The sequence below is a fragment of the Gymnogyps californianus genome, chromosome 14 (genome assembly GCF_018139145.2).
Source record: "Gymnogyps californianus isolate 813 chromosome 14, ASM1813914v2, whole genome shotgun sequence".
NCBI lineage: Eukaryota > Metazoa > Chordata > Aves > Accipitriformes > Cathartidae > Gymnogyps > Gymnogyps californianus.
Genome location: NC_059484.1, coordinates 11,562,889 through 11,590,214, shown reverse-complemented (window position 1 = coordinate 11,590,214; position 27,326 = coordinate 11,562,889). Strand labels below are relative to the sequence as shown.

Here is a 27,326-nt window from a genome sequence, read left to right as displayed (position 1 = left end):
GTCCCACCCCAGCCCTGCACCCCTCATACCCCACCGTGGGGTACGTCTGTGCCCCCACAGAGCCCCCATGGCGTGGCACAGCTACATGCTGATGGGCAGCCGGAGGGGACAGCCCCAGCAGAGAGGCACAGGACTCGGACTGGGCTGCTGTGGTGGCACGGCCAGCTCAGCCTGGTGCCGGTGACGCTGCCATGTGGGGTGTTTCATCCCCCCCGCAGCAGCTGTGGGGTCCATCCCCTGCGCAAGAGGATGCTGGGGGTCACGGGCATGCAGAGGAGCTGGGGTTCGCCTGGCAGCAGGGAGGACTGGCGCTCGCCAGAGCTGCCACGGCGAGTTGTCACCACCAGCGGGTCACCCACACTGCAAGGGGGACAGGTGGGGTGAGCCGGGTGACAATGGGTGCCGGCGATGGGTGCCGCTTGCTGGGCTCCCAGGAGGCAGACACCAGCCCCTGGCACAGGCTTTGGCCTCATTTTATTCAACGCCGCCTTTCCAAGAGCACCTCGAGATGCACACCAGCGCTGCAGTCCAGGGTCTACGGTGGGGCTGGGCGCTGCCAGCGGTGAGTGGGGCTGGGGGCCGCATCCCTGGTGTCCCAGCAGGGCCCTAGGTGTGGTGCCAGCGGGGGACAGTGAGGAGCCGGCGGAAGGCTGCACGGAAGTCCCGGTTGAAGAGGGTGTAGATGAGGGGGTTGAGGCTGCTGTTGCAGTAGCCGATCCAGAAGAAGAAACTGAAGAGGGGCTTGGAGACGCGGCAGCCCTCCCCACAGACAGCCCCCAGGCTGTAGGTGAAGAAGAAGGGGAACCAGCACAGCACGAAGGCCCCCATCACCACGGCCAGCACGACGGTGAAGCGCCGCTCCTGCGCCTGCACCAGCCGCCGCCGGCACAGCGACACGCTCTGGTGCTGGCTCCGGCGCCGCCAGCCCGGCATCCTGACCCCTGGCCCCTTCTTGCTGGCACTGGTGGGGCGTGGGGAGTGGGCAGCGAGGACGGCTGCTGTCCGCCGGGCGGTCAGGTGGTAGATGCGGCAGTAGACGGTGACCATGACAAGGCAGGGGGCAAAGAAGGAGGCGGCGCAGGAGGCCAGCACATACCAGGTCTCCTGGCTCAGCTGGCACTCCCGGCCCCCCGGCCGGGCCCGCAGGAGCGGTGGCAGTGCCACCAGGGCTGCCGCCGCCCAGACCGCCCCGATCATCGCCTTCACCCGCCCGGGGCTACGGCGCAGGTTGAGCCGGGCTGCCCTTGTGACAGCCCAGTAGCGGTCGAGGCTGATGGCACAGAGGTGCCCGATGGACGCGGTGCAGAGCAGCACGTCCAGCGCCAGGTACAGGCTGCACCACAGGCCGCCGAAATACCAGTAGCCCATCACCTCGTTGGCCAGCGAGAAGGGCAGGACGAGGACGGCCACCAGGATGTCTGCCGAGGCCAGGGACACCAGGAAGAGGTTCTGCGGGGCCCGCAGGGCCCGACTGGTGGAAACGGCCACCACCACCAGTGCGTTGCCCACTAGCGTGGCCAGCAGGATGGCCAGGGCAGCCAGCAGGATGAGTCCCGTGGCTGCGGGCGAGTGTGGGGCGCTGCCAGCACCGCTGCTGTTACCAGAGGCGTTGGAGAGGGCGCTGGCTGGCTCCATGCTGGCCTGGCCTCTCAGGCAGAAGAAACCCCATGGGGCTGCCCCCCGCCACGCACGCCCTGCTCACCGGCCCTGTCGCATCTCGTGGCACAGCCCCGGCATCGCTGAGTCCTCGGGGGGGTGTCCCGGCCGCCACTGCTTCCGTACTGACCCAGTCTGGCGGCAAGGCGGAGGTCGTCCTAGCCTGGTGGCCGCCTGGCCAGGCACGCGGGGCGGTGGCAGTGCCGGGAGCCCCGGAGCGGCTCCCACGGCAGCACTGCTGGCTCCGCTGGTCCCAGCCTGGGAGGAGGGCGGGCGGGAAGGAGGGAGGGAGGGACAGGCCGCTATCACTGGCAGGAGCCCAAGCATCTGTGGGCAGTGGGAGAAACAGTTGTTGCCAACACTTAAAGGGCTCCTGCCAGGGTCACCGTGGCGGGTGGGCTCCTGCCATGGGCGTTGGGTACCCAGCAGGCTGGGGACACTGCCTGACCGTGCCAAGTCGACAACCCGCTGAGCCCCAGCCCAGCAGCACTGCAGCACCTCGCCAGCTGCCCTGTGCTGTGCCCAGCTCACCGACACACTGCCGTGGCACACGGCACACCCTGCCAGCTCAGCCCTCTGGAGATGTGGCGAGTTGAAGAAGACACTGCCTGCGGCACGTCGGTACAGGCTGGCTGCAAACTGCAGGTGCAGGATTTAGCTGTGGCATCGGCAGCGTGTGCCCCCACGGCACCAGCCGTGTGTTTGGTGCATCCCCAGCACTGGGCACCTGTACGGGGCCGGGCTGTGCAGTGGTGGTGTATGGACACAGGGGCAGATGGTGGGCATCTGGCACCTGCGGCTCTGGCAGGGTTTGCAGAGGCAGGAGCCTCTGTGAAGAGACACACACCAGGGGCGCAGGCGCTCGGTATTTATTAGACACCAGCTGAGCAGAGACAGCAGAAACTGGGCAGCCACAGGAGCAGTGGCCCGGGTGTCTGGTGCTGGCTAGAGTCGGGTGGCACTGTGCAGGGGCGGGCGAGGGGAGCCCACCCGGATGGTGGGGCCGGGCACCTCCTCGGGGTAGGAAAGTGCGGGGTTGTCCAGCCCCAGCCTGGCCTTGTCACGGCGAGGGCCCTCGCGCTCCTCCCAGCCCTCGGGGCTGCGGCAGCGGTCGGTGCAGCAGAGCGTGGCCCGGGTGATGAGCTGGTCGAGGGGCTGCAGCGAGTGCATCCAAGCAGGGAGGAATTCCCAGGTCTGCAACCATTTGGGCAGACGGCCAGGGCTGCGTGCCTGCAGCACGTTCACCAGCCCCACAAAGAAAAGGAGGCCGAGGAAGGGTGCGCCCACCCCCACCAGTGCCCGCCAGCCTGCCATAGAGATGCCGAAGATGAGGGAGGGCAGCAGGAGGAAGCAGACGATGAGGTACAGCACGGCAAACCAGCGGTACTTGGCCGTGCGCTCGCCCAGCGCCTTGGCCATGCGGATGGGCAGGCGGGTGAAGGGCAGTGGGTACCACAGCAGGATGCCGGAGATGTTGAAGAAGAAGTGGCAGAGGGCGATCTGCATGGATGGCATTCTTGTCAGGCTGGGTACACGGCCTTCCCCCAGCCCCTGCCTTGCCTGGTGCCCCCCACCAGCCCAGCCATGGCCCTGGGCTGCCCATACCTGGAAGGAGCTGGCAAGCTTGTCCCCTGGGCTGGCCAGGGCAGCCAGGATGGCAGTGGTGGTGGTGCCAATGTTGGAGCCCAGGGTTAGCGGGTAGGCGCGCTCGATGCTGATCACCCCCAGGCCTGCAGGAGAGGCACCCCATCCCATCCCATCGCTCCTCGCCAGCACCGTCCCCATGCTTTCCCAAGGAGGCACGGCTCCTCCTGCCCCTCCCAGTGCCCTAGCACCCATGGGCCATTGTGGGGGGGACCAGGACATGGCAGGGGACCAGGCATGGCCAGGACTCACCGATCAGGGGTGTGATGGCTGAGGTGAAGACAGAGCTGCTCTGCACCACGAAGGTCATCCCAGCACCCACCACCATGGCGAAGTACCCGGTGAGCCAGCTGAGCGGGTGTGGGAGGTCTGCCATGACATGGCCATGGGCACAGGCATGGACACAAGCATGGACATGGGCATGGACACATCAACAAGGAGGAGCCCAGAGCTCCTACATGCTGCTGGGGAGGGGGCTGTGGGGCTAGGCTGTGGGTATGGGGTCAGGCTGTGGGTATGGGGCCAGCCTGGTGGCCAGGATGGCTGGGGAAAGAGGATGTGGACACCAGGAGGCCATGACAGCCATAAGCAGAGTGGGGATCAGGGTCAGACAGGGGGCATGGCGGTCAGGCAGGGATGAGGGTTAGAGGCAGCCAGGGATGGGTCTGAGGATGGCAGATGGGGATGGGGATGGGTGGCCGTGGGGTAGGCAGGGTCCCATCCCACTCACTCCACGGCGGTCCCTGTCCCACTCACCAGTGTTGATGACCTTCTGGATGGCTTTGGCCACCTGCCCCTTGAGCAGGGAGTTGAGGAGTTTGACCAGGAGGATGAGGCAGGTGCAGAGCACGACGAGGGACCCGGCCAGCAGCACCAGCCCCACGGCCAGGTCAGGCAGCGGCGTGTCAGCGAAGAGGTGCTCGCCTGCCCCACAGCACAGCTGAGTGAGGCTCTGGGGCCAGCACGGCCCCGCTCACAAACCTGCCCCTCCAAGACAGCCCCACACCTGGACCCCATCCCAACAGCTCCCAGCCCTGCCTCACATCATGACTCCAGCCCCATGCCCAGCACCTCTCCATCCCACATAGAGCCCCCCAGCCCCACCTGCACCTCGCCAGCCCCATGCCCCCCAGCCCTGGCCAAGCCCCCCGCACCCACTCACACTTCTGCCTGGTGACGTTGTGGAGGCTCTCGATGCCCTTAGTGCTGCAGTGGCCAGGGGCCGTGCAGTTCGGGGAGGGCCCAAGCCCCACAGTGGCCGTCTGCAGGGAGAGGGTGGGCTGCAGCCGGCTCCACAGCATCCTCGGCCAGCCCCTGCCCACCATCCACCCTCCGTGGGATTGTTTGGTGGCCCCAGCAGGGTCACAGACCCCTCACCTGTGGGTGTGTGGGGCCACACCAGACACGGATGAGGCTGTGGTTGCGCAGGCTTTCATCCCCTGTTGCGATGCCCGTGATCACCGACTTGTCCAGCTGTAGCAACACATATGTTGGAGAGGGCCCTTGGGGGCTGACAGCACCCACAGCTTGGGGACATCTTCACTGGGATGGAGACACGACTGCCAGCCTGGGGACACTTGGATACAACCACCATCAAAGGGACACCAGTGCTGGGGACATCGCCACCAGCACTGGGACAGCAATGCTGGGGGACCACCACCAGCCTGGGAACACCACTGCCAGCCTAGAGACACTTGGGCGTGACCACTGTCAAAGGGATACCAGTGCTGGGGACATCACCACCAGCATGGGGGACACCAATACTGGGGGACCACCATCAGCCTGGGGATACCACCCTGGGGGACACCACAGCTGAGGAGACCTGGATGATGAGCTTGGTGAAGGGCTCCGTGATGATCTTCAGCAGGTCAGGGGCATCCTTCCCGCTGCGTATGTTGAAGGTGGCCACAACCAGGTGGGTGACATGGTGCAGGTACCCGCTCACCACCTCCAGTGGCAGCAGGACCAGCACCGACAGCCAGTTGAAGCAGTCGTGCACCGTGGCGCCGGCGAAGGCCCTGTGTGGAGGAGCCCGTCGGCATAGGGTGGCCCCCGGGGAGCAGCCCCCAGCCACCCAAGTCCCCTCTGCCCCGACCAGCTCTCACCGTTTGAACTCACTGCGGTCGCCAGCCTGCATGAGGGCCACAATGGTGTTGGTGACGGAGGTGCCGATGTTGGAGCCCATGATGATGGGGATGGCAGAGCGCACCTCCAGCACTAGGGACAGAGAGACCCGCTAGCCCCACATGGCCCAGCTCAGGGTGACCCCATCCGGCCACCATCGCCCAGCCTCAGGTCCCCGGGAGCCCCGCGGGCGCACTCACGCCCCGAGGAGACCATGCTGACGATGATGGAGGTGGAGGTGGAGGAGCTCTGCACCAGTACGGTCACCAGGATGCCCACTACCAGCCCGGCCACTGGGTTGGAGAGGATGGCATTGTCCTTGAAGATGTCCCCGGCCACCTTGCCTGCAAGAGAGCGTGAGTGGCAGGGTGCTGGCACGGTGGGTGCCACCAGCTGCCAGGTGCCCCTGCTACCCTACCTCCGGCCAGCTGGAAGGCAGAGCTGAGCACGTCCAGGGAGCACACGAAGAGGTACAGGAACCCGAACATCAGGGGCACCTTGAGAAGGGAGACACAGATGGACTGGACCCTGGCCCAGCACCCCAGCTCTGCGCAAGACAAGAGAGAGTGTTAAACACTGGCCGCGGCATGGGCCCGGCTCCCCGGGCTCCCGCAGCCCTATGCCATCCTCCCGTGTCCCTGGTGGGATGGGGTTCGTGTCCCCAGCCATGCCACCACTTCCTGGGTCCCCTCCATCTCCTCCCACCCTGGAGCGCCTTGTGCCGACTGCCCCCGTTCCCCTCGCCTCTGCCCGCAGCACCCCGGGGAGCTGAGGGTCTCCCCCACCGGCAGGCAGCCCGCCACGCTGGGGGTTCGGCTGGGGTGCCAGCACGAGGACTGACACAGCGGGCAGCAGGGAGGAACTGCTGCCAGTCCCAGGGACAAAGCTGGTGCTCTCCTGGCACCTCACAGTCCTGGCACCCCGAGGCCCCCCTGGGTGCCTCTGGCAGGTCTCTGGGGTGCTCCCCAACCTGGGTGCTGTGTGCCCACTGCCCGGGGGTCTCACCTGGCTTCTGCAGCTCATCCAAGCCCAGCCGGGGCCCCTGCCAGGGCAGCGTGTCCAGCTCGTACCGCTCCCTGCCCTCGCCCAGGCGCCCTGGGGAGCCAGGGCAGGGGAAGCCATGGTCAGGGCAAGGCACCGCGCCGACGGTGAAGGGGCAGGTGTGGGTGCCCGGCAGCCGGTGCAGAGCTGGGGAGAGGGGGCACCCGCTTTACAGCCCTGTCCTTGCGGGGACCCCCCTGCAGAGGAGAGCCGGGCACCGCCTGGGCCAGGGTCTGGCCAGAAGCAGAGCTGAGCCCAGAGGGGTGAGGAAGAGGAAGAGGAGGAGGGCTGGGGGCACCTACCTTGGGGGCTGGGGCAGTAGGCGAACTGGGGCCCGTGCACCACCCTTCCTCCCCGCACTGGGCAGCGGGGCAGGGCTGGGCTCTCCCTCCGGTAGGGCAGCATCGCTCCTGCTGAAGCTGAGCAGAGGTGGCTGTGTGTCACCACAGTGGAGCCATGGCTGCGCCGTGCTGACCACCACCGGCCCCCTGAATCCCTGTGGTGCTGGCACCACTAAGGAGCACCATCCCATCATGCGATGGTCCCCTGGGCCACTGGCTGCTGCCATGCCACCCTAGTGAGCTCCCGCAAGGGCAGGCAGGGAACACGGGGAGGGGACCCCTCCTGCCCAGGGCCCTGCTCACCTGGGGCTGGCCGGGCACTCAGGGCAGCACCATGTCCCCATGCCACATCCACGCGTCCCTCCAGTGAAGTGGCCTGCGGGGCACCGCGGCCCTTTATACGCACACCAAGAGCAAAGTCTAAGGAGCCCCGCGTTGCCCCTCGCCTCCACTCGCTGCTCACCTCCTCCCCAGAAATTCCTGCAGTTAATGGGTAACCCCACGGCATCCCGCGTCAGCCGTGGCCCTGGGGCGGGATGGGGCATGCGCCCCCAGGGTACTGCACCACCGGCACACCCCACCTTTCCTGCCCGAGGCTCAGCATCGCTCCTGGGTGAGCGGCAGCTCATGCAGTGGGGAGCAAAGCTGGGGCAGTGCTGGAGCCCAGTGCCTGAGGGGTGATGCCGGAGCAGCCTCAGCTCTCCATCATTTGGTGCCGGGTGCTTCATCCCCTGCACAAGAGGAGGAGGAGCAGGAGAAGAAGGGCTCAGTGCTGGTGCTGCTGGGGTCTCAAACTGGAGGCGAGGCCATGCACACATCCACCATCCTCGGAGCCATCTGAGCATCAGCTGTGAGGGACCTGGCTCTGCCCAGGGCACGCACCGTCCTCGCCACCAGGGCATTGGCGGTGGGTTACGTCAGCACCAGTGCGGTCCCTGTGTCCTGTCGCTGGTGATGACAGTGGCACGCGACCCAGCTCAGCCCCTGCCAGCGGCTCAGCGCAGAGCAGCCGGCAGCACTGCGAGGGCTGCACGGGACAGAGCCCACATCTTCCCAGCACGTGCGATGCCGGGGTGGGCAGGAGTGGAGCAACACCAGCATTGCCGTCACCACCTCCTCGATGCCGTTTATCATTACCCACTGTTTACGCACCTCCAGCCAAGTTTCCATCCACCTGCAAGGTGCCCGGCCAGCTCGCATCCATGTCTGCCCAGGGGAGAGCCAGGGGCCAAAGGCCCCTCCAGCCCTGGTGCTTGTGAGGAGTGGGCACGGAGGGGCGGCGCGGCTGCCACATCCCCATTCCTCCGGGATCGGGCACTCCCAGGACCCATCACCATGGACAAGCCAGCTGCGATTGTCTGGGCGGAGCAAGGGGAGATCCCTCGGGTACCCCAGGGTGCTCAGGGACAGCCTGGGGACATTTCTGCCACTGCTGGAGCATCACTGAGCCTCCGCCAAGTCACAAACCGATGGAGGTGAATGCCCAGGAGGTGCCACAGCAGGGGACATGTCCTGCCTCTGCAGGGCCTGGGGACCCTTCTGGCCAGGGGGTGCAGCCAGTGGCACCCACAGAGTCCTGTGCCAGGCTGCGGCAGGCAGGAGGCCAGTGTCCGCAGTTGCCCCATGCCCAGGGGCTCTTGGCCAGCTGCCCCCACAATCATTAACCCAGTGAGGCCCTGGCAGCTCCAGCTGTCACTCATTGACAGGGTCGGGGCTGAAGTCCTTGGCTGTGCCGGCCCCACAGCTTCCCCTACACCATCAGCAGTGCCGGGAAAACAAGCTCCTGGCGCTGCCCCTTGCTGCTGGGCAGGGTGGCACGGGAGCCGAGGGCTGGCTCCAGCCCTGCCCTGGCCCCGGGGGGGTTCCGTTGGGTATGGCGGGGCTAGGGGGACATCACTGCCAGGAAAAGCACCATCCGGCCCCGGCGGCAGAGGAAGGAGAGGGATGCGCATCCAGGCAATGCTCTTTATTTCCCCCGGTTTCACACCACAGACGGGACTGAGCAGCACCACGGAGACACAGGGGGGCTCTGACCAGGGCCGTGGGGCCGCAGCCGGCCACGGCAGCGTGGGGCTGGGTGGCCATGCCCCCAGTCCCTGGGCGAGCCCTGGGGCTGCCCTGGGCCACCCCTCTGCCTCTGGCCAGGCAGTGGTGATAGAGTGGTGACCCCAGGGCATAGCCAGGAAGGGCCCCAGCACACACAGACAGTGGAGGGATCTCCTGGCTGCTGCCAGGGGGCCGTCTCCATCACAGACTGGATCTGGGACCTCTGGGGACATGGGGCTGCCAGCGATGGGGACTCACAGGGCACAGCCGGGTCCGGCAGAGCCGAGTTCCAGGTTACAGCCCAGTCCAGCTGCTGGCAGGGATGCCAGGCTGGGCATGTGCTGGGTACCCGCACACCAGGCTGAGATGCTCAGCACCCAGGGGTGCATTCCACTGGCACCAGGCAGGCCTGTCCCTGAGGGCCAAGCACCTGCAGCCCCAGCCGGGCTGGGGCAGGGGACCTACGGGGATCTGCTCCTGCGGGTCGCAGCTGCCCACGCAGGGTCTCCCTGCTGGGAGGAGGAAGGCTTCTTTGGCATGACCTGCTGGCTCTGCCTCTGTCTGCTTGGGGCAGGAACCAGGTGCCCTGCTCCACAACGGCAGTGCTATCGTGGCAGGATCAGGCCCAGCCACGCTCATGCAACGCAGACAGTAACAACCTGCCTGGGGCACAGGCCAGCAGGGCCATGCTCACCCTCCCCAGGAAGGGTAGACCCGCGCATCAACAACGGGGGAAGCCCTGTTCCTGCAGGGTCAGGGACCGGATCCGGCCCTCAGCTCCAGACATGCGTTCTCCTGACCCTGCCTGCCCACAGCACCGGGGTTTGGGGCTGGAGACTGCCTTGCCACCCCACCCACCCTCTCTATCCTGCACACCCTTCAGTTGGAAGGGTGCTTTCCCCACCCAAACAGTTGGCAGGGCTATGTCAGCCCAGCACAGGCAGGATTTGCTGGGCAGGCAGCTCTACCGCAGGCAGAGCAGGCAGAGGCACTGGGCAGGACAGTGCCAGGCATGCGTGGGACGTTGCAAAGTGCTTTGCAACGGGGGTTCAAACTATGTACAGGACTCCCTTGACGTGCACCAGAATGCGACCCCACTGAGGGGCATGGCAGCTGCTCAACCACTCACAGCGACACGACACGACAGTTTGGGACAGGACGTGGACGAATCTGCGGTCCGGGCAGTGTCGGCGGTGCAGGGCAGGGGCCAGTCGGGCCCCGTGTTGAACCCGGGCATGGCCCGGGGGTACCACGCGCCGGGTGCGGACGTGCAGCAGGACTCATCGGAGCTCGTGGTCAACTGGAGGCTGAGCCGGTGTGGGCTCTGCGGGCTGAGGGTGGCCGTTTCCCTTGGAGCCTGGGTGAGGGGCGTGGGGCTGATCCGACCCCTCGCAGGTGCTGTCATCCTGCCCAGGGAGCTGGAGGAAGTCAGGCAGGACCAGGTCCTCCTTAGAGAGCAGCCCACGCTGGTCGTTGGCCCGGCAGCTCTGGGCACGGTTCAGCAGCTCCACCAGCCCTGGGGGAAATGCAGGTCATGCACCTGAGCCCGGCACTTGGGCTCCTGTCCTAACACCTCGGCTGCTCTCTCCACCTGATGTGACCCTGAACACATCCCAGGCACAGCACCTGCACCTTCTCCCTGCTCCATGCCAGCACCTAGGGGACCCTGCACCCATCCCCAGCACACTGGGAGACCCCAAGTCCCCCATAGTCTATCCCCAGCTTCACGGGACTCTGCACCCACCCCCAGCAGACTGGGAACCCTGTGTCCCTCACCCCGTGTTTTGCCGCAGCCCCTCAGATTTCAGACACGCCAGGTCTCACCTTCCAGGTCGTATGTACGGCGGTTCAGGTTCGTGGCAGCTGAAGACCGGGGCCGGGAAAAGGAGGAGGGCATCTCCCACAGCATGTCGGGCTCTGCTCCTGTTGGGCTTCCCTCCTGCGATGAGCAGCCCAGGCCTCAGTGACCGGGCAAGGAGGCAGCACTCCCCCAGCCCACGTCCCCATCACCCTCCCACAGCCTGGCTCCTGCCTTGGCACCCGCTGCCCAGCTCCGCGGCATGTGCCGGGGTCACAGCAGGGCACACCTTCCCCACGGACCATGGTGGCAGCCGTGGGGGCATCTCTGACGGAGCGGTGGGATCTTAAGCTCACCTCGCTCCGGAGCGGGGAGGGGGCAGCTGCAGCCTCGGCGCTCTCTGACACTCGCATGTCTGCAAGGTAAGTGAAGCTTAGTGCCCCGTGCCAGCACCCCAGTCCTGGCCCGGCTGGTGACAGGATGGAGCCCATCCCAGGGAGCAGGAGCCATGGCCAGCAGAAAGCACCCTGGCCCTGTGGGCGCTCTGCGGGGGACATAGTTTGCGAGGGGGACACGGCTTGCGGGGGGAGGACACTTTACCTGCCAGCGTTTCCAGGACAAGTTTCTGAGAAGCCACCGTGCTGACCAGCTTCTCCAGGTCCAGGGCAGCCGGCTCACCTTGCTGCAACAAGAAGAGCCAGCTGGTGTCACGCTTGCTGCGGCACGGCAAAGGCAGCCAGGCTGATGACCTGTGAGCTCCCCGGCCAGACCCTGCCGGGTCACGGGCTGCACAGCGCAGAGCACACACACTGGTCCCTCCTGGTCCACGGCAGGGTGCCACGGCCCATCTCAAACACCGGTGACTCTCCACAAGCTCGCAGGCTGCCCCCGGCATGGACCGCTGCTCCCCACCACCTGGTCACTGCCAGCAGCCCCTGGCCCGAGCCCCAAACCCAGGGTCCCCCCCCCCAGCATCCCGTCTGCAGGAGGCTGGGGCCGTGCCCACCAAGGTGCGAGCCCTCACCCGCCGCAGCAGCGCCAGCTCCATGCTCATGCCGTACTTCCCCAGCACAGGCTGCAGTGCTTCCCGGATGCGCTTGGTTGACTTTGCCGTGATGCGGATGGTCTTATTGAGGGATGAGATTTCCAGGCTGCAGAGGGGGAGAAGAGGCTGTCTGCAGGCAAGCAGGGACAGGCAGGACAGGCAGGGACAGAGCGTTCAGGACTGCCTGGGGGATTGGGTGTGGGGCACTGTGGGTGGCCACGTGTGATGTGGACCTGACACACATGGGCAACAGCATTAGCCCTGAAGCTCCCACTCACTCAAAGCTTATCCTGTTCTCCAGCTTCACCTCCTGGTCTGCCAACACAGAGCACTCCTGGTCCAGCACCAGCGCTTTCTGCAAGAGCCAAACCATCAGGAGAGACCAAGCAGAGTGGCACGTGGTCCCAGCCTGGGGACGATCCGGCTGGCAGGAGCCCCCTCTACCCCCTGCCCACCCTACCTGCTCGTTCCCCACCAGGTAGACCTTGATGTCGGGGAGGCTGAAGCCGCGCTTCTCGCATATCCCCGCCAGCATGTCGCGGATGGAGTGGCCAGGCCGGATGGAGGCCAGCGAGGCCGTGCCGTCAGGCAGGTACACACAGCAGTACTTCATGGGCTTGGCCGGCAGCTCTGCCTCGCTGCCCCCCAGGCTCTTCCGATGGCCCTGCAGGAGGGATGCGGCGGGATGAGCCCAGGCTGGTAGCAGTGTGATGCTATGGGGCCAGCGTGGCTACAACTCACCTCCGTCCAGGGGCTGGCAGCTGTGCTGGCCGAGGACAGGAAGCCCAGGTCCAGGCTGGCCGAGGAGTTGAGCGAGCCCTGGGACTCCCGCCACAGCATGGCGCTCCCACCGCCTTCTCCCCCCTCTAGGACAGACAGAGGGATCGTGGTGGGGACCGTGGGCACCCTTCGGGAGTGACACAGCCCCTCTGCCCCACTCGGCACAGCACCTACCTGCCCAGGAGGGCTCCCGCCGCTCTCCCTTCCTGAAGGACCGGCGGGGGCTGCGGTTGGCACTACTGCCCGCCGTCTCCACACCCAGCGGCAGGGACTTGCCCAGCTTCAGCTTCGACTTCTGGGGTGAACGGAGAAGCATCTCAGCATGGGCACATCCGAGGCTGCCCCTTCTCTTTCCCCGGTCCCCTGACCACTTCTCTGTCCTCAGCCCGGGGCTGTGTTTGCTCTGAGCAGCAGGGAAAGGACCCAGCACCGTTTTCTCAGGCAAAGGGACATGTCCCCGTGCCCCTCTTCCCACCCCGCTCACCTTGCTGAGGTCAGGTGGGGGGCTGCTGCTGCGGGAGTGGGGCCGCAGGTCGGGCAGGGGCTGCCCCTGGCTCTCTGCCCGCAGGCAGGCCTGGTAGAGTGGGGATTTCACGAAGCGTGTGTAGCTGTCAAACTTCATCAGGTTAAAGATCTGCAAAGGGAGGATGCGTGTGCTTAAGACTCCTGCCCACCCACAGCTTGCTCCAGCCACTGCCCCATGGCGACAGCAGCGATGCTGGGTGATGCACGGGGTGGTCCCGCAGCCCCGATCCTGTGGGTGGGGTGAAGCACGGGTGCTGCTCGTACCTGCAGCTGCTGGATGCGAAACATGTCTGGGGAGGGGGTGGCCAGCATGTCCTCCCCAATCCAGGCCTGCTTGTCGATGTTCACGGGACTGACCGAGTGGCTGGAGAGGAACTCATCGTAGATCCGCCGTGCCTCCTGGGCCAGCTGGGGAAGCAGGGGGGTCAGGCCGAGATCAGGAGCCCTCTCCTCGCTGCTACCCTGCGGGGAGCCCCTGGCTCACCCCATGGAGCCACCTGAGCCCTGAGGCGCCAAGTCCCCCCTGGGACCAGCTCAGTACCTGGGCTTCAGGATGAGCATGGGAGCCAGCTGCCCCCACCCAATGCCAAGCTCTGGGCACAACACACTGGTCTCTCCACGGAGATACAGCCCAAGGTAGGAACCGTCCCCCGCAGCCGCGTGGCTCTGTCCCCATGATCCCCAGTCTAGCTCTCTGCCCTTGGTCACTTTTGTCCTCCCAGCAGCACTCTCCACCCTCTGGCCGCCCTGGGCTGGAGAAGCATGCCCTGCTCCGTGGGGTAGGCAGTCCCAGCTGTGGCTTTTCAGATGCACATCACATCCATATCCTTATTCCACCCGCAAGAGCCCCCAGCCTACTCAGCCTCCCAGAACAGGGGTCTGCAGGGACCCTGGGACATGCAGGCATGACAGCCACCTCCACCTCTGCCCATGTCCCTCCCAGCAGCTGCGTGACCCAGGCTCAGCCGCACCGCGGCTGAGCAGAGGCTGGTACCTGCTGCGTGTCGCTGGCTGGGATCTGCTGGAAGCGCTCGCATGCCTGCCAGAAGTAGACGTTTTCAGCGCTGAACTCCTTCTTGAGGAACTCCTGCGGGGCAGAGAGAGCTGCTGGCCTGGCTGGCACTGCGGCTGTGGGACAGCCGGTTGCCAACGGCAGATGGGAGCGGGGACCGAGGTCTGGGCTGCGGCACTCACAGTGAAGTAGGTGACGGCCACGCGGTCCTGCAGCAGCGTCTCGAAGGATTCGGCCCAGCTGACCACAGACCCCTGTGCGGAGCCGCAGGTGACCGGCGGTCCTGGCAGGCTGTTCACACTGTGGTTGCTGCCACGGGCCCTGGAGGCATTTAACTCTGAGAGAGAAAAAGGGTCAGTTCTGGCTCCCTGAGTGTCCCCCAGCATCACTCCCCGTTGCCAGCAGCCCTCCGTATCTGCAGTCAGTTCATCCGCCCCATCCCAATCGGAGCCACCGAGCCCTTAGGTAGGGAATGCGAGGAGCATCACAGTGGCATCCTCGGCAAATTGAGTGCTGTGATGCCACAGCTGGTACCTTCCGGTGTGACAGCCCTCCCTGCCAGCACTGGCTGTCCTCCCCTCCCTGGGGTGTCACCGTGACTCTACCTGTGACTCATCTCCCAGGGGAACAAAGCTGATGTGTGGGGAAGGCACCCAGCTGGGGAGAGAAAGCCGGATGGAAGGGGACATGGTGGGCACATGGCGTGGAGGGAAGCTCGGAGGATGGGTAGAGGTGCCTGAACTTACCTTCTCCATTCCTCCATCCATGACGAGGAACAAACCCAGTGAGAAGAGGGCACAGAAAGCATCATCCCCGGCTCCCAAGCCTGAGGAAACCCTCTCTTGGGGAAACCCAAGATGACCACACATTCAAATGGAGTCCCTCCATCAAAAAGACAGAAGTTCCCAGGGGCAACCCCCGCTTTTGAACTGGTTTGGCTGGTGAGCAACTGGGAGTAGAGGGTCATTTATAAGAGAAGGTAAGGGTATGGAAGCAGGGCTCTCCTGGCAAAGCCGGTGGGAGCAGAGGAGGCAGCAGGCTGCTGCTCTGCCCGGCTCCCCACCCTTCTTCTCCTGTCCAAAACACAGCGTACCTGCCCACACCCTGTGTGTGCAGGTGGGAACATCAGCCACTGGCACCCCACACTGGAAGGATCCTGCAGTGGGGCCGAGATGGGTGAATGGGCCATCTGAGATATCCGATGCACAATGAGGCAGACGGACAGACACACAGCCTACCTCAGGGAACCCAGGACTGGCTGGTACCCAGGTTCTGCTTGCCCCGGGAAGCCCCTCAGCCCCCAGCACCGAAGGGTGCCAGCTGAGCAGCCAGAAGAGAGGGACAGGCACACCGGGGCCGGGCAGGAGGGATGAGGCGGGTATGGCAAGTCCCTGGCAGAGGGCTCAGCCTGGCACTGCGGGGGCCCGGCCATACACCTGCCCATGGCACAGCCTGTGCTGACAGAGGACCTGGCTCTCTGCTGGCTCCTTGCCGCCAGCACCAGGCTGGCTGTGGCCTTCCCCCTCCCCTGAAGACGATGCTGGCCTCCCGTCCCAGAGCAAAGAGCAGCCTTACCTCCATCCGACACTGCTGGGCCCTGCGGGGGTGGAGAGAAGAGAGGTGAGAGGGGCCACACAGGGTCTGCCAGCCCGGTGGAGCAGTACCCGGGCAGGCGGCAGCGTCACGGCAAGCCCAGTCCAAACCCAGGAGCAAGGGACACGGGCTGCCGGCAAACACCGCTCTGGTGTTAGCTGCAACCTGGACGGCTGCCCCACGGCAGAGGCAGGACATGGGGCTCCCAACCCGGGGGCAGCAAGTAGGGGTGGGGGGTTACAAGGGGTGTGCAGCTTTTCTCCTGCCTCCCATGCATCTACTGCCCTGGGGCCAGGCCAGCAATTGGGAAAGGGCAGATGCTATCAGATGTAACCCTGCCACCGCTGCCCGGGGAGGAGAGAAGCAGCCTCCTCGGCACAGGAAGAGGAGGGGAGGAGGGGAGGGAAGGAAGGACAACCACAGCCCTAGACAGGCAAACTGCCTGCTCCCTCCTTCCTTGGGGCCTGTGGCTACTGGAGGGCAGATGCCCAAAAACAGGGACTGGGTGCTGCCAACTCAGGACACAGCAGGACAGGGTGCCCTGCAGCACCCCCTGGGACACCCCAGATACCAGCCACGGGGATGTGGTACCCCAGGACCCACAGCAATCAGGGAGACGGGCAGACCCTCTGCAGTCAAAGCCCAGCCAAGCACACCCTGCACGGCGCTGCCTCTCATTGCCCGCTTGGGGCCACACTGAAGCGGTGCCCTTGACCTGGCTGGCTGGTGCCCCCCACCCAGCCAGTCCCCCACACCCCAGCCTGCCCTGCACACCCTCTGCCTGTCCCCAGCCCAGTCCCACACACCCCAGCCCCACTATCCTACCCCTGCCTGTCCCTGCTACCCCACCCCACATGCTGCTGCCATGTCCCTTACCCCAGCCCCACACATCCCAGCCCTGCCTGCCCCTTACTCCAGCCCCACATACCCCTGTCTTGCCAGCTCCTTGCTCTTCCCCATCCATCCCTGCTGCCCACACCCACATAGCTCTGCCCTGCCTGTGCCACCCAGCCCCACACACACCAGCACTGCTGACTCCTGTTACCCCATCCCCATACATCACTGCTTGCCCATTACCCCAGTGCCATACATCCCCACTTACATCGCTGTCTCAGCTTCATAACCCCCTGCCTGCTCATTACCCTAGCCCCATATGTCCCTGCCTACCTGCTACCAGCCCCATATACTCCTGTCTGCCCTAATACCCCTCTGCATCTCTGCCTGCTTTGGATACTCAAGCCCCATGCTGCCCTGCCTGCCCAGTACCCACCCCCACACCCCTCTGCCTGCCCAGCACCCAGCTGCACAGCTCCCTGCCTGCCTGCTACCCAGCCCCACAGCCCCTGCCTGCCCGTTATCCTCTCCACACCCCTCTGCCTGCCTGCTACCCAGCCCCATACATCCCTCTGCCTGCCCAGTACCCAGCCCCACAACCCCCTGCCTGCCCGTTATCTGCCCCACACCCTCCTGCCTGCTCACTATCTGGCCCCATACATCCCTCTGCCTGCCCGTTATCCACTCCACACCCCCCTGCCTGCCCAGTACCCAGCCCCACACCCCCTGCCTGCTCGGTACCCGGCCCCAAACAGCCGCCGCCTGCCCGGTACCCGGCCCCAAACAGCCCTCCCTGCCCGGTACCCGGCCCTACGCCGTGCCGCCGGGCGGGGCAGCCCCGGGGGATGGAGACCGGCGCCCCGGGCCGGGCCGGGACTCACCATGCGCCCGTTGTGGACCAGCAGCAGCTTGGCCTTGCCCTGCATGCCTGGCACCGCCCGGCCGAGCGCGCTACCGGCGCGGCCCGCGGCCCCGCAGCATCCCCGGCCGGCGGCGCGGCGCGGCGCGGCTCTCCCGGCCCGGCCCGGCGCTCCCCGGCACTACCGCTTTCGGCTGCCACAGGAAGTGTCGCCATGGGAACCGAGACCGCAGCGGGGGGAGCGGAGCCGCCCTCCCGCCCCGCGCCGCCGCCGCCACCGGCCCCGGCACCGCCCCGGTGGGCACCGGCTCCAGCTCCGGGACAGGAGGCGCCGCGGCCCCGCCGCATCCCCGTCCCCATCCCTGTCTCCATCTGCATCCACGTCCGTGCCCCCGTCCCCATCTGCATCCCTGTTCCCATCCGCATCTACATCCCCACCCCAATCTCTGTCCCCATCTGAATCCCCATCCCCGTCCCACTCAGTCCCCATCTCCAGCACGGCCTGCGCTGCCCTGGGGTCACCGTCCCATCGCCACCACTCCCAGCAGCCTGGGCAGCCCGAGGGGGCTCCTCCCGGGCATCACGTCACCCCAGGGAAGGGGGGTGCAGGGGCAGGGGGGCATCAACACGCCCAACGCACCCTGCCGCCAGCTTGGTGCCACTTGCCCTGGTCGCACCCGGGCGGGCACGCAGCAGCCTCCCAGCCCCGTGCCAAGCAGTGGGTCTGGGGGTGGCCCCCAGGGCCGTGCTGCTGCTGCTGCTGCTGCTGCTGTTAGCGGCCGGCGTTCGGGGACAGCTGCCTGTGCCGCGGATGCCGGCACAGCCTGGCAGAGAGGAGTGGTGGACGTGCAGCTTGGAGTCACCAAACTGATGCCTAAGCAGTTTTGCCCATCTCCTAAGGTCGGGGTTCCATGTTGATCAGCAACCACAAACCAGTCGAGGATATTTTAGGATATTTGTTAGGAAATATAAGTAACTAACAGTTACAGGATAAACCGCAGAGCACCATGGCAACCCACTCATGGAAATGCTAATAACTGGGACGTAAGGTGGGTGATTAACCTATCAAAAGCAGAACCCTAACATTAAGTTGGGTGCAGATCTATGCAGAGAAAAATGAAGTGTTCCCACCATGAACATGCACAAAAGCAGTGCGGCATTAGCAGCCGCAGCCCTGGCAGGGTCTCTGGGCAGGGGGTAGCAGAGGGTGGCCCCCACTGCTTCCCCTCTGCCCCCCACCGCAGCACAGAGCAGCAGTGGGGCGGGGGGCGACCGTGCTTCTCCCCTTCCCTTTGTCGGAGCATAGCTGTATTGTTTGGCTTGGCTTTGCAACAGGAGTTATAAATAAAAATGTCTCACTAAGAGTGCGTGACTCACGGTCCTCACCACAAGGATAACCTCTCTGCTAGGAAACCTGATCCGATGACCGAACTGCGGCGTGCAACAATCAAAGACATTGCTTAATTAATATATTTAATCCAAATGGCAAACGGACGAGCCCCTCACCCCACCTGGGCTGGGGTGGGCTGCTGGGGAAGGTGCCTGTGCCCCTCCGGACCCCTTCCTGTGCCATCCCTGACCTCTGGCTGCCGACAGCCCAGCCCTCAACCTGCTCCAGGGCCCAGTGGTTTCCCTCGGATGGCAGCAGGGAGCTGACGTGGCCTCGAGCAGCTCCAGCCGAGCATGCCTCAGCATTAGCTCCTGCCACCCCCTGAGGGGGCAGCTCGTGGGTGCTGGTATCTCCTCATTCTGCTTGGGATGTGGGGACCAGGGATGCGCTGAGGCATCACCCCTCGCACGGGAGGCTGTGCCAGCCCTGTGCACCGGGACACGGCCATGCCTGTGGCCTGCCTCCACTGCCTGAGCAGCAGGCAGCATCCCCCTTCGGAGGCTGGGGCTGCAGTGCTTCTCCCGGGATCACAAGCCGGCTGCACAGCTCCATCCCACCGCCATGCTCTGCCCGCGGTGTTGCCCGTGGTGCCTGGGTACCACATGCTCCCGCTGTGCTGCCATCCCCGAGCCAGAGCCTGGCCCCACGGGGAGAGGGACGCCCTGTGCCCCAGTATCCCAGCCTGGAGGGACTTGCTTTATCCCGGAGGTAGGCGATGGCGGGGTGACAGCTGGCTGGGGGATTTGCCGAGGGCATTATTTAATGCTGTGGGTAAATGGAGAAACAGCAGCTAATTCTGGAGCCCATAATCCTCTTCCTCCCCCGGGGATGGGATGCGTGCCAATCATGCAGCTGCTGGTGGGCCCCGGGGATGAGCCCCTGGCAGCTCCCCAGGCGTGCCGCAGGCCGGAGCAACTCCCAGACCATGGGTGATGTGCAGAAGGTAAGCGGGGTGCGGTGACATCCCGCCTGTGCCAGGGTGGGTGTGCTGGCACCAGCTCCCGGCTGCGGTGCCAAGCAGCCTGGCAGAGCAGGACCAGGGCTATACCCTGGGCTTGTCCCTCCAGCACACCCAGGAGCTGGCAGGGCTCCCAGGGCAGGGACAGCACACCCGGGGGGGGGGAACTGGGGCTGGGCGGATCTGCCGTGGGGCCATCCCGAGCCTGGACACCTTGGGAGCCAAGCCCTGGCACTCGCTCAGGCCATAGACACAGGGTACCCATGGCCAACAGTGCGCCCAGCTCCCCCCTCCGAAACGAGGGTGCTCTGCAGCTACCTGGCACCTCGCAGGGCTCCCCCAGCACCCTGCGCCCCCAGGGGCTGCTCTCCGTCATCCAGAGGCTGAAGGGTTCCCCAGAGCAGGAGCTCCGCATCGTCCTGCTGGGGCTGGACAATGCAGGGAAGACCACGCTGCTGAAACGCCTGGCGTCCGAGGAGGTCAGCACCATCACGCCCACCCAGGTAGGTGCTGCTGGGGGCCATGGGCAGTGGGAGGGTGGCAGGTCCTACCTTCCCCTTGGGTGATGCCGGGGTTTGTGTCCCCGCGCAGGGCTTCAACATAAAGAGCATCCACTCACACGGCTTCAAGCTAAACGTCTGGGATATCGGGGGGCAGCGCTCCATCCGCCCGTACTGGAGGAAGTATCTGGGCAGCACAGACCTGCTGGTGAGTGGGGCGGCCGCCCACAGCCCCCCACAGCCCTGTGTGTGGAGAGCCGTGCCCTCTGCGTGGGCCCTGTACCTCAGCAGAGGCATGCAGCCCCCGCAGAAGGCAGAGGGCTGTGCAGCCAGGCGAGAAGGAGCCGCTGACTGTCCCTTTTGTCCCCATGGCAGATTTATGTCATTGACAGCGCAGACCAGAAGCGTTTCGAGGAGACAGGGCAGGTATGAGGGGTTCAGTGGGGGGTGGCTGTGGGGTCCTGGGGCTCAGACCCATCTGGCACCAGCTCTTTGAGAACTGGAGCAAGGAGCGAGGCTGCTCTCTACCGTGGGGCAGCACTGCTGTAGGGGCCAAGCTGTCCCCAGAGCTATGTGGGAAGGGCTTGTGATCAGAGTCTCATCACGCAGAGCCACCCCACTCCATGGCAGATCCGTGCCCAGCAGCTCCCCCCGAGCCGGGTGTGATGTCCCAGGGGTACCCGGCACAGGGGTGACTCTGCCCCTGGTGAGAGCAATGCCTCAGTCGCCAGCCCTCCTCCCACCTCCCCAGCGCCAGGTTAGCGATACGACCAAGCAAAGGTTTACAAGTAGCGAATTCAGTTACAAACCCTAGGAATGAAGTCGGAGAGGGGAAGGTAAGACTCCGAGTGCCAGTCTCGGCTGTACCGGCACCAGACGGCAGTGTGGGTGTGCCAGACAGCACGAGGCTGACAGCAGCCTCATGTAGCTGCCCTTTGCCCAAGCCTCTCGGTGCCTGGAGCGCTTCAGCCCTCAGGTAGTACTCCGTGCAGCTCCCGGGCTCTCTTCAGGGCAGATGGAGCTTCAGGGGTGCATGTCTCTCTCTCAGGATGTTGAGACCTCACAGCTTCTTTGGCTGCAACAAGAGCACCAGAGAGAGGGGAGTGAGGCACTTTGGGGGACTGAGGTGCCCCAGCCAGCCCTGGGCAGCTCAGGCAAGTGGCCCGGCAGCTCCGTGAAGGAGGACAGCAGCGGGCAGCAGCCCTGGGAGATGGTTCTCTCTCGGCAGGAGCTGGCAGAGCTCACCGAGGAGGAGTCCCTCACGGGGGTCCCACTGCTGGTGTTTGCCAACAAGCAGGACCTAGTGACTGCAGCACCCGCAGCTGAAATCGCGGAAGGGCTGAGCCTCCACACCTACCGGGACCGGGAATGGCAGATCCAAGCCTGCTCAGCCTTGTCTGGGGAAGGAGTGCAGGTAGAGAGGGGGGCCTGCAGGCTCTGCAGAGGTGGGAGAGGACCCGAGGACCTGCCATGCTCTTGGGGCTGTGCTCACATAGCTCTCTTCCCTCCAGGATGGGATGAACTGGATTTCCAGCCAGATCATGAACAGGAAGAAGTGAGAGCTGCGAAGTGCCAGATGGGATTGAGCTGCAGGTCCCTAAGTCATGGCCAGCCCCCCTGGTCCCTAGACTCCCCCCAAAGGCTCGGCTGGGCCCTGAGCCTCAGACTGCCATGCTCAGATGGGCTTCCCACTCAGTCTTTCTCTAATCAGTCGGCTTCCCCTCTCCCTGCATCCTGGGCTTCCACAGGCTCCTCGTACCCCCCGACCCTCCTGCAGCCCCCGTGCTGTTGGAGGGAAGCACATGTCCCACTGTGTCAAGGGCTTGCACACCTCCAGAACAAGAACCTGCTCAGGACTTGTCCATCCACACTGCTGGCACACCCCGCAGAGGCTGCTGCAATGCACACACTGCCCAGGGCATGCTGGGCACCCCACCACGGCACTGGCTACACCCTCAGACATGGCACGTACAGCCAACCGAATGGTGTGTTATTCCTCTCCACTCCCGTAGGATGTGACTGGTGCTGCCCCAGCCACAGCAGCTGGCTTGGGAAAGCTTCAGTTCAGTATCTTTCGCTGGCCAGAGCAGCTCCCACACGTGCACAGGACCTGGGACAAGCACAAAGACACAGAGGACCTGGCTGGGCAGTCACCAATGGAGGGGTTTCATTGCCTGGTGACAGCTTTGTTGCAGCCACGCTGCACATGCCACCGAGAGGGGCTGCTCTGCAAGAGCCCCTGGGAAGCGCATTGTCCTAAACACACCCGAGCTGGGGCTTCTGTCGCCCCGCTGAAGATGCCCATCCTGAGGGCTGGAAGATGCAGCTCCTCAGCCACCACAGCTGCCATGGCTGAGCGCCCGCACCTCTGGGAATGGGTGGGAGACAAGCCAAGCGGGGCTGGGAGCCTTCTGCTGTGCCAGGCCCTGGGCTGCAGCCCTGCCTGCCCACAGGCAGCCCTGCGGCCCTCAATAAAGCTGCCTGTGACCTCCGCACTGCCTCGGCCAGTCCTTCCTGTGGTGCTGGGACAGCGCTGCCCCCCGCCCTGCTGCTCTGCGGCCAGGCGAGGCCTGCGGGGCCCCGGGCCGGAGCCGGGGCCGTTCCCGGGGCCGGGACCCCCGGGCGGGCCGGGGCCGAGCCCCGTCCCTAACGCCTGGCGCCATCTTGTGTAGCGTTGCCATGGCGACAGGCTACCGGGGCCCGCCGCGTCAGCGCCGCCGGAGTGGGTCACGTGTCCCGTGGGCGGCACGAGCCGCGCACGTTCCGGCGCGCACGTGACGGGCACGAGGAGGGAGAGCGGACTACAGCTCCCGGCGTGCACTGCGCGGGCGCGGCGGCGCGCAGCATGCCGGGAGGCGCTCTGCCGCTCCTCCCCCCCCCCAGCCGCCCGCCCAAAGCACGGCGGGAGCTGCGTGCCTCTCTGGCCCCGCCCCCTCCTCTGCCATAGGCGGGCAGGAGTGACGATTGCCCGCGGAGGCGGGAACGTGGTGGTGTAGAGGCTTCTGATTGGTGGCGCGGGCTGCCGTTCCCGGACGGGGCTGGGGGCGGGAGCGGCGCGCCGGAAGGCGGAAGCGGAGGATGGCGGCGGGTGCGGGCGGGTTGCTCGCGGCGTCGGCGCTGCTGTTGGCGGTGGCCGGGCCGCGCCCGGCGCCCGCCGAGCTCACGGACGGCAACAGCGAGCACCTGAAGCGGGAGCACTCGCTGATGAAGCCGTATCAGGGTGAGCGCGGGGCCGGGCGGACGGGACGGACGCCCCGCGGGCGGCCCGGGCTGAGACGCGCTCTCTCTGCCCGTTTGCAGGCGCGGGCTCCGCCGCGATGCCGCTGTGGGACTTCCAGGGCAGCACCATGGTCACCAGCCAGTACGTCCGCCTGACGCCCGACGAGCGCAGCCGGGAGGGTTCCATCTGGAACCGCGTGGTGAGAGCCCGGGGGGAGACCGCCGGGGGGGCGCGGGCCCGGGGGGAGACCGACGGGGGCCCGGGGCGGCCCCAGCGCCTCTCCTGGCTCTCGGCCTGACGCCGCTGGGCGGTCTCTCCGCACAGCCCTGCTTCCTCAAGGACTGGGAGCTCCACGTCCACTTCAAGATCCACGGAGCCGGCAAGAAGAACCTGCACGGGGACGGCCTGGCGCTGTGGTACACGCAGGAGCGCCTGGTGCCAGGTACGGCGTGCAGCCGGGGGCTGCCTGGCCGGGCTGAGGCCTCGTCAGCACTCAGATGTGCCCCGGGACAGCCCACGGAGCTGCCCCTGTCCTGGAAGTTTTCTCTCCAGGGAGGGCGTTTGAGCTCCCCTCTGTCCGGTTTCACTAGACCGGACCGGCGTGTCCTGTGTGTTCTGCCTTGGGAACAGGCACCCTCAGTCATCTGCCCGGCAATAAACAGCTCTTACAGCTCTTTTCAATAGAGGTCTCTGAGCACAAATTCTGTCTGAGAGCCTTCTGTTTCCGATGTTCTGCCCTGTTCCAGGTCCTGTCTTTGGCAGCAAGGACAACTTTCATGGACTGGCTATTTTCCTTGACACATATCCCAATGATGAAGCAACAGAGGTGAGTAGTTCAGGGAGGTCGTTCAGTGCCAAGCAGGCTGTTTCCTCACAGCTTTGTGCTCCGAGTGCTTCATGCCCAGACCAAGGAACAGTCTCTCCTTGTGTGAGAGTGGGCTGCTCTTCCTCTCTCATGGGAGCTGGTAAAGGGAAGAGTTTGTACGTGCATTAACGGAGATAAGAAGGTCCTTTTTCCCTCTTCTGCTCTTGTTGACTACACAGATGTTTCCAAGGCCTTTCCCCCTTTGCATGAGAGGGTGGCACAGGGCTGGTGTAAGCTATGCACCACCTGTTAAGTAAAGTTAGAGGAATCAGCCTAAGAGTATGTTCATCCCAAGTGCTATCTCCTGAACTTCTCTGTGCTTTGGTTGCTCATACCATGTTGTTTCTGGCCTTATTCTCTGTTTGCAACCTGGGTGTCTCTAAAAGAGAAACTTCTGGGCTGGCTTTTTGCTCCAGAATTCCCCGTGGCCGAAATAGAGATCAGTCCCGTGGGGGCTGGTGGTCCTTTTCTTCTGTTCTGCTCTGTGTTTGTGGATCTTGTTATGGCACAGCCAGAAAACGTAACTGTGCTAGTGAGACCAAATTACACCAAAAACGTGATACTTAAGTCATAAAGCACCTGGAAATAACCCATCTCCCTGTTGTCTTGATGCTCACTGGGAGGTGAATTCTTGCCTCCAGTTGGCCTCTCCTGGTGTACGTAATCTACTGACTACAAAGCCCCGAGTGTGGTTATGCTGCTTATGTGAGATTTCTGCCCGTTCTGGGTCCTGTGCTCTGTTGTTCTTACCTGATCTGCTGGTTACTCTGCAAGTTTGGGGAGGTCTCCTTGCCCTCGCCAGGTGGTGCAGCGTGGGCTTATGGGGGGTCTTGATACAGAAGGTCAGAAATGGCTACTCTGCTTTAGCCAGAATAAGCTCTCAGTTTAGAAGTAGCTTTATGTAGAAAAGGAGCCTTGATTTTATTGTTCTGCCCTCTGTACCCGACTGTGCAGCAAAGCTGTGGCTCTGTTGCCGTGCCTGGCTGAGAGCCTGCTCTCGCTGAGGTTTCTGACCAGGCAGGGGAAGGCGGCTCTTGGTCTGCAGCTTGAAGGCTCCTGCAGACTGAAAGCAGCAGTGCTCTCCTCCCTGCAGCGCGTGTTCCCCTATATCTCTGCGATGGTGAACAACGGCTCCCTGACGTACGACCACAGTAAGGACGGGCGCTGGACGGAGCTGGCGGGGTGCACCGCCGACCTTCGGAACCAGAACCACGACACTTTCCTGGCAGTTCGGTACTCCCGAGGCCGCCTGACGGTGAGATGTGCCGGACACCTTCGGCAGGGTCTCTCTCGCACGTTAGACGGGGCAGTGCTGAGGGGAGGGTGTTGCTGTGTCAGTAGGTGACCTGGAGATGGTTTTCCGGGCTCAACCGCCAGCCTCTCCTGTGCCTCCGGCTCCAAAAGAGCTGCGGGTGGGTGGGATGGCAGCGTGCGTTCTTGGTGTGACACTGCGCTGGTCTTGCAGGTGATGACTGACGTGGAAGACAAGAATGAGTGGAAGAACTGCATTGACATTGCAGGGGTGCAGCTGCCGACCGGCTACTTCTTTGGTGCTTCTGCTGGCACTGGAGATTTGTCCGGTGAGAGGGGGCTTTGCTCACAGGAACAAGTGGTGTTTGGAGCCTGGACTGTAACACTGTGGATGCATTGGATGGCTTCGATGGCTTCCTTTCCCTGAATTGTTCACTGGGCTCTTGAAACCCTCTTGGGTAGGGACCCGTTGCCTGGGAAGGGAGGCATCAGAGAGAAGGAACATCTCAAATTGCAGTTTGATACCTGGGGTGTGAGGGGGGCTTGAGAGGGAATGAGACCTGGACCTGACAGAGCACGGTCCTAGGGGCGCTCTGAGTGCGTGGACATCTCTCAGAGCTTCTGACAGTGTTTGGTGCTGATGATTGTTTCCTAGACAATCATGACATCATCTCGATGAAGCTATTCCAGCTCATGGTGGAGCACCCTCTAGAAGATGAGACCGTTGACTGGACCAAGATTGAGCCTAGTGTCAGCCTCCTTAAATCACCCAAAGGTGAGTCTCTGGGCTTTGGAAACCTTCGGCGGAGGATTGGGATGTCAGGGCTGGACTCTTAAAGGCCTGTTGAAAGGCGTCAGAGCTGTGGTCCCTGCGAGACCCCACAGGAGCCGAGGTTGGGTCGGTCTCTTAGCCGTTCCTGTCTTTGCAGACAACGTGGATGATCCGACGGGGAATTTCCGAAGCGGGCCTCTGACAGGCTGGAAGGTGTTCCTGCTCCTGCTCTGCGCGCTGCTGGGCATCATCGTCTGCGCTGTGGTGGGAGCTGTGGTCTTCCAGAAACGCCAGGAGCGAAACAAGCGTTTCTACTAGCGGAAGACCTGGGCCCTGGCCTGTGCCCAAACCCATCTTTTCTATGGGGAGCTGTAAAAACTGTGGTTTCTAAAAGCTGTTTCTGAGAAATATCAGAAGTATTTTCTTATCTGTCTGTTTGGCTGTAACCCCTGCCCGGCCCTTGGCGTCCGGCGGGTTGGACTGAGGGGGGCGATGCCCGCTGGGGCCCCCAGGGCTGCAGTGCGGAAGCCTGGAGGTCGCTCCCCTGTTTTTCCAGCGCTCCCCCTGCCAGACGGGACCTGCCGTGCTGCCTGTGGGGGGGGGGGGGGGGGGCGAGTGGCGGCGGGTGTGAATGTACAGGGGCTGTGGGGAGAGGGCTGTGAGCTGGGCATTAAAGGACTGACACCACCTGGGGCTCTGGCTCTGTCTGGGGTGGGAAAAGGGGGGGCTTTGCTTGGAGGCGGGGTAGGAAGCCCTGGGGGGACTGAGAGAGCGGGGAGGGGGGTGGCTGCAGTATGGAGCAGCTGGAGGGGGGGGTCCTTGGGTGTTGGGGCTGCGCTGGGGGGGTGTTGTTGCCCCCGGGGGGGTCCCAGCTTGGTGGTGGGTTGTCCCGGGGAGGGGGTGGAGCGTGTTCCCCGGAGGCTCCTGGGCGGGGGGGGGACGCCAAGGAAGAGGGGATGTCCCGGAGCTTTCCGGTGCGGTGCCCGGAGGAGCGGAGGCCCCGACCGGCGGCGGGGGAGGTGGTGTGTGTGTGGGGGGGTGTTCCCGCAAGTCCGGTCCCGCCCCTGGCCCG

General features: G+C 64.7%; 5 protein-coding genes across 6 annotated transcripts; 2 read left to right on the top strand and 3 right to left on the bottom strand.

Annotated features, from left to right (window-relative positions):
* Nucleotides 1-606: 606 nt before the first annotated feature.
* Nucleotides 607-1,635, bottom strand: LOC127021938 (alpha-2C adrenergic receptor-like). Its single transcript, XM_050905300.1, has one exon. It carries the CDS (start codon nt 1,633-1,635, stop codon nt 607-609), a length of 1,029 nt encoding a protein of 342 aa, XP_050761257.1.
* Nucleotides 1,636-2,601: 966 nt separating this feature from the next.
* Nucleotides 2,602-6,992, bottom strand: SLC34A1 (solute carrier family 34 member 1). The gene is made up of 13 exons (XM_050905299.1): nt 6,968-6,992; nt 6,768-6,917; nt 6,430-6,612; nt 5,843-5,971; nt 5,625-5,768; nt 5,406-5,517; nt 5,123-5,318; nt 4,678-4,773; nt 4,463-4,562; nt 4,057-4,224; nt 3,553-3,669; nt 3,262-3,386; nt 2,602-3,156 (listed from the first exon to the last, which is right to left on the bottom strand). The coding sequence occupies exons 1-13, from the start codon at nt 6,990-6,992 to the stop codon at nt 2,602-2,604; spliced, it is 2,100 nt and encodes a 699-aa protein (XP_050761256.1).
* Nucleotides 6,993-10,080: 3,088 nt separating this feature from the next.
* On the bottom strand, nt 10,081-17,367 carry RGS14 (regulator of G protein signaling 14). The gene is made up of 15 exons (XM_050905378.1): nt 17,321-17,367; nt 15,588-15,609; nt 14,195-14,349; nt 13,995-14,087; nt 13,265-13,408; nt 12,960-13,109; nt 12,650-12,770; nt 12,437-12,561; nt 12,156-12,359; nt 11,974-12,050; nt 11,675-11,801; nt 11,251-11,332; nt 11,007-11,065; nt 10,677-10,791; nt 10,081-10,368 (listed from the first exon to the last, which is right to left on the bottom strand). Exons 1-15 carry the CDS (start codon nt 17,363-17,365, stop codon nt 10,133-10,135), a joined length of 1,755 nt encoding a protein of 584 aa, XP_050761335.1. The 5' UTR covers nt 17,366-17,367; the 3' UTR covers nt 10,081-10,132.
* Nucleotides 17,368-19,463: 2,096 nt separating this feature from the next.
* Nucleotides 19,464-21,705, top strand: LOC127022063 (ADP-ribosylation factor-like protein 3). Of its 2 annotated transcripts, none has more exons than XM_050905474.1 (6): nt 19,464-19,631; nt 19,949-20,149; nt 20,238-20,354; nt 20,522-20,572; nt 21,375-21,560; nt 21,658-21,705. In XM_050905474.1, exons 1-6 carry the CDS (start codon nt 19,464-19,466, stop codon nt 21,703-21,705), a joined length of 771 nt encoding a protein of 256 aa, XP_050761431.1. The 2 variants fall into 2 exon arrangements, with proteins under 2 accessions (XP_050761431.1, XP_050761432.1); XM_050905475.1 differs by having other exon boundaries at nt 19,614-19,631; nt 20,006-20,149.
* Nucleotides 21,706-23,224: 1,519 nt separating this feature from the next.
* LMAN2 (lectin, mannose binding 2) lies at nt 23,225-26,693 on the top strand. Its single transcript, XM_050905239.1, has 8 exons — nt 23,225-23,366; nt 23,447-23,565; nt 23,691-23,808; nt 24,113-24,192; nt 25,325-25,486; nt 25,697-25,811; nt 26,138-26,257; nt 26,412-26,693. Exons 1-8 carry the CDS (start codon nt 23,225-23,227, stop codon nt 26,570-26,572), a joined length of 1,017 nt encoding a protein of 338 aa, XP_050761196.1. The 3' UTR covers nt 26,573-26,693.
* The last annotated feature ends 633 nt before the right edge of the window (nt 26,694-27,326 follow it).

Coding starts and splice junctions, on each gene's coding strand:
- SLC34A1 (XM_050905299.1), bottom strand. CDS start 6,992: ATGGTGCTCCTTAGTGGTGCCAGCA. Junction 5,769..5,842: donor TGCCTTCCAGCTGGCCGGAG/GTAGGGTAGCAG, acceptor GCTCTCTTGCAG/GCAAGGTGGCCGGGGACATC. Junction 4,774..5,122: donor TCACCAAGCTCATCATCCAG/GTCTCCTCAGCT, acceptor GTGTTGCTACAG/CTGGACAAGTCGGTGATCAC.
- LOC127022063 (XM_050905474.1), top strand. CDS start 19,464: ATGGAGAAACAGCAGCTAATTCTGGAGCCCATAATCCTCTTCCTCCCC. Junction 20,150..20,237: donor GCACCATCACGCCCACCCAG/GTAGGTGCTGCT, acceptor GTCCCCGCGCAG/GGCTTCAACATAAAGAGCAT. Junction 20,573..21,374: donor GTTTCGAGGAGACAGGGCAG/GTATGAGGGGTT, acceptor CTCTCTCGGCAG/GAGCTGGCAGAGCTCACCGA.
- LMAN2 (XM_050905239.1), top strand. CDS start 23,225: ATGGCGGCGGGTGCGGGCGGGTTGCTCGCGGCGTCGGCGCTGCTGTTG. Junction 24,193..25,324: donor CCAATGATGAAGCAACAGAG/GTGAGTAGTTCA, acceptor TCCTCCCTGCAG/CGCGTGTTCCCCTATATCTC. Junction 26,258..26,411: donor CCTCCTTAAATCACCCAAAG/GTGAGTCTCTGG, acceptor CTGTCTTTGCAG/ACAACGTGGATGATCCGACG.
- LOC127021938 (XM_050905300.1), bottom strand. CDS start 1,635: ATGGAGCCAGCCAGCGCCCTCTCCAACGCCTCTGGTAACAGCAGCGGT.
- RGS14 (XM_050905378.1), bottom strand. CDS start 17,365: ATGCAGGGCAAGGCCAAGCTGCTGCTGGTCCACAACGGGCGCATG. Junction 12,771..12,959: donor CCCCACCTGACCTCAGCAAG/GTGAGCGGGGTG, acceptor CGTTCACCCCAG/AAGTCGAAGCTGAAGCTGGG. Junction 10,792..11,006: donor CCTCCCCGCTCCGGAGCGAG/GTGAGCTTAAGA, acceptor TGCTCATCGCAG/GAGGGAAGCCCAACAGGAGC.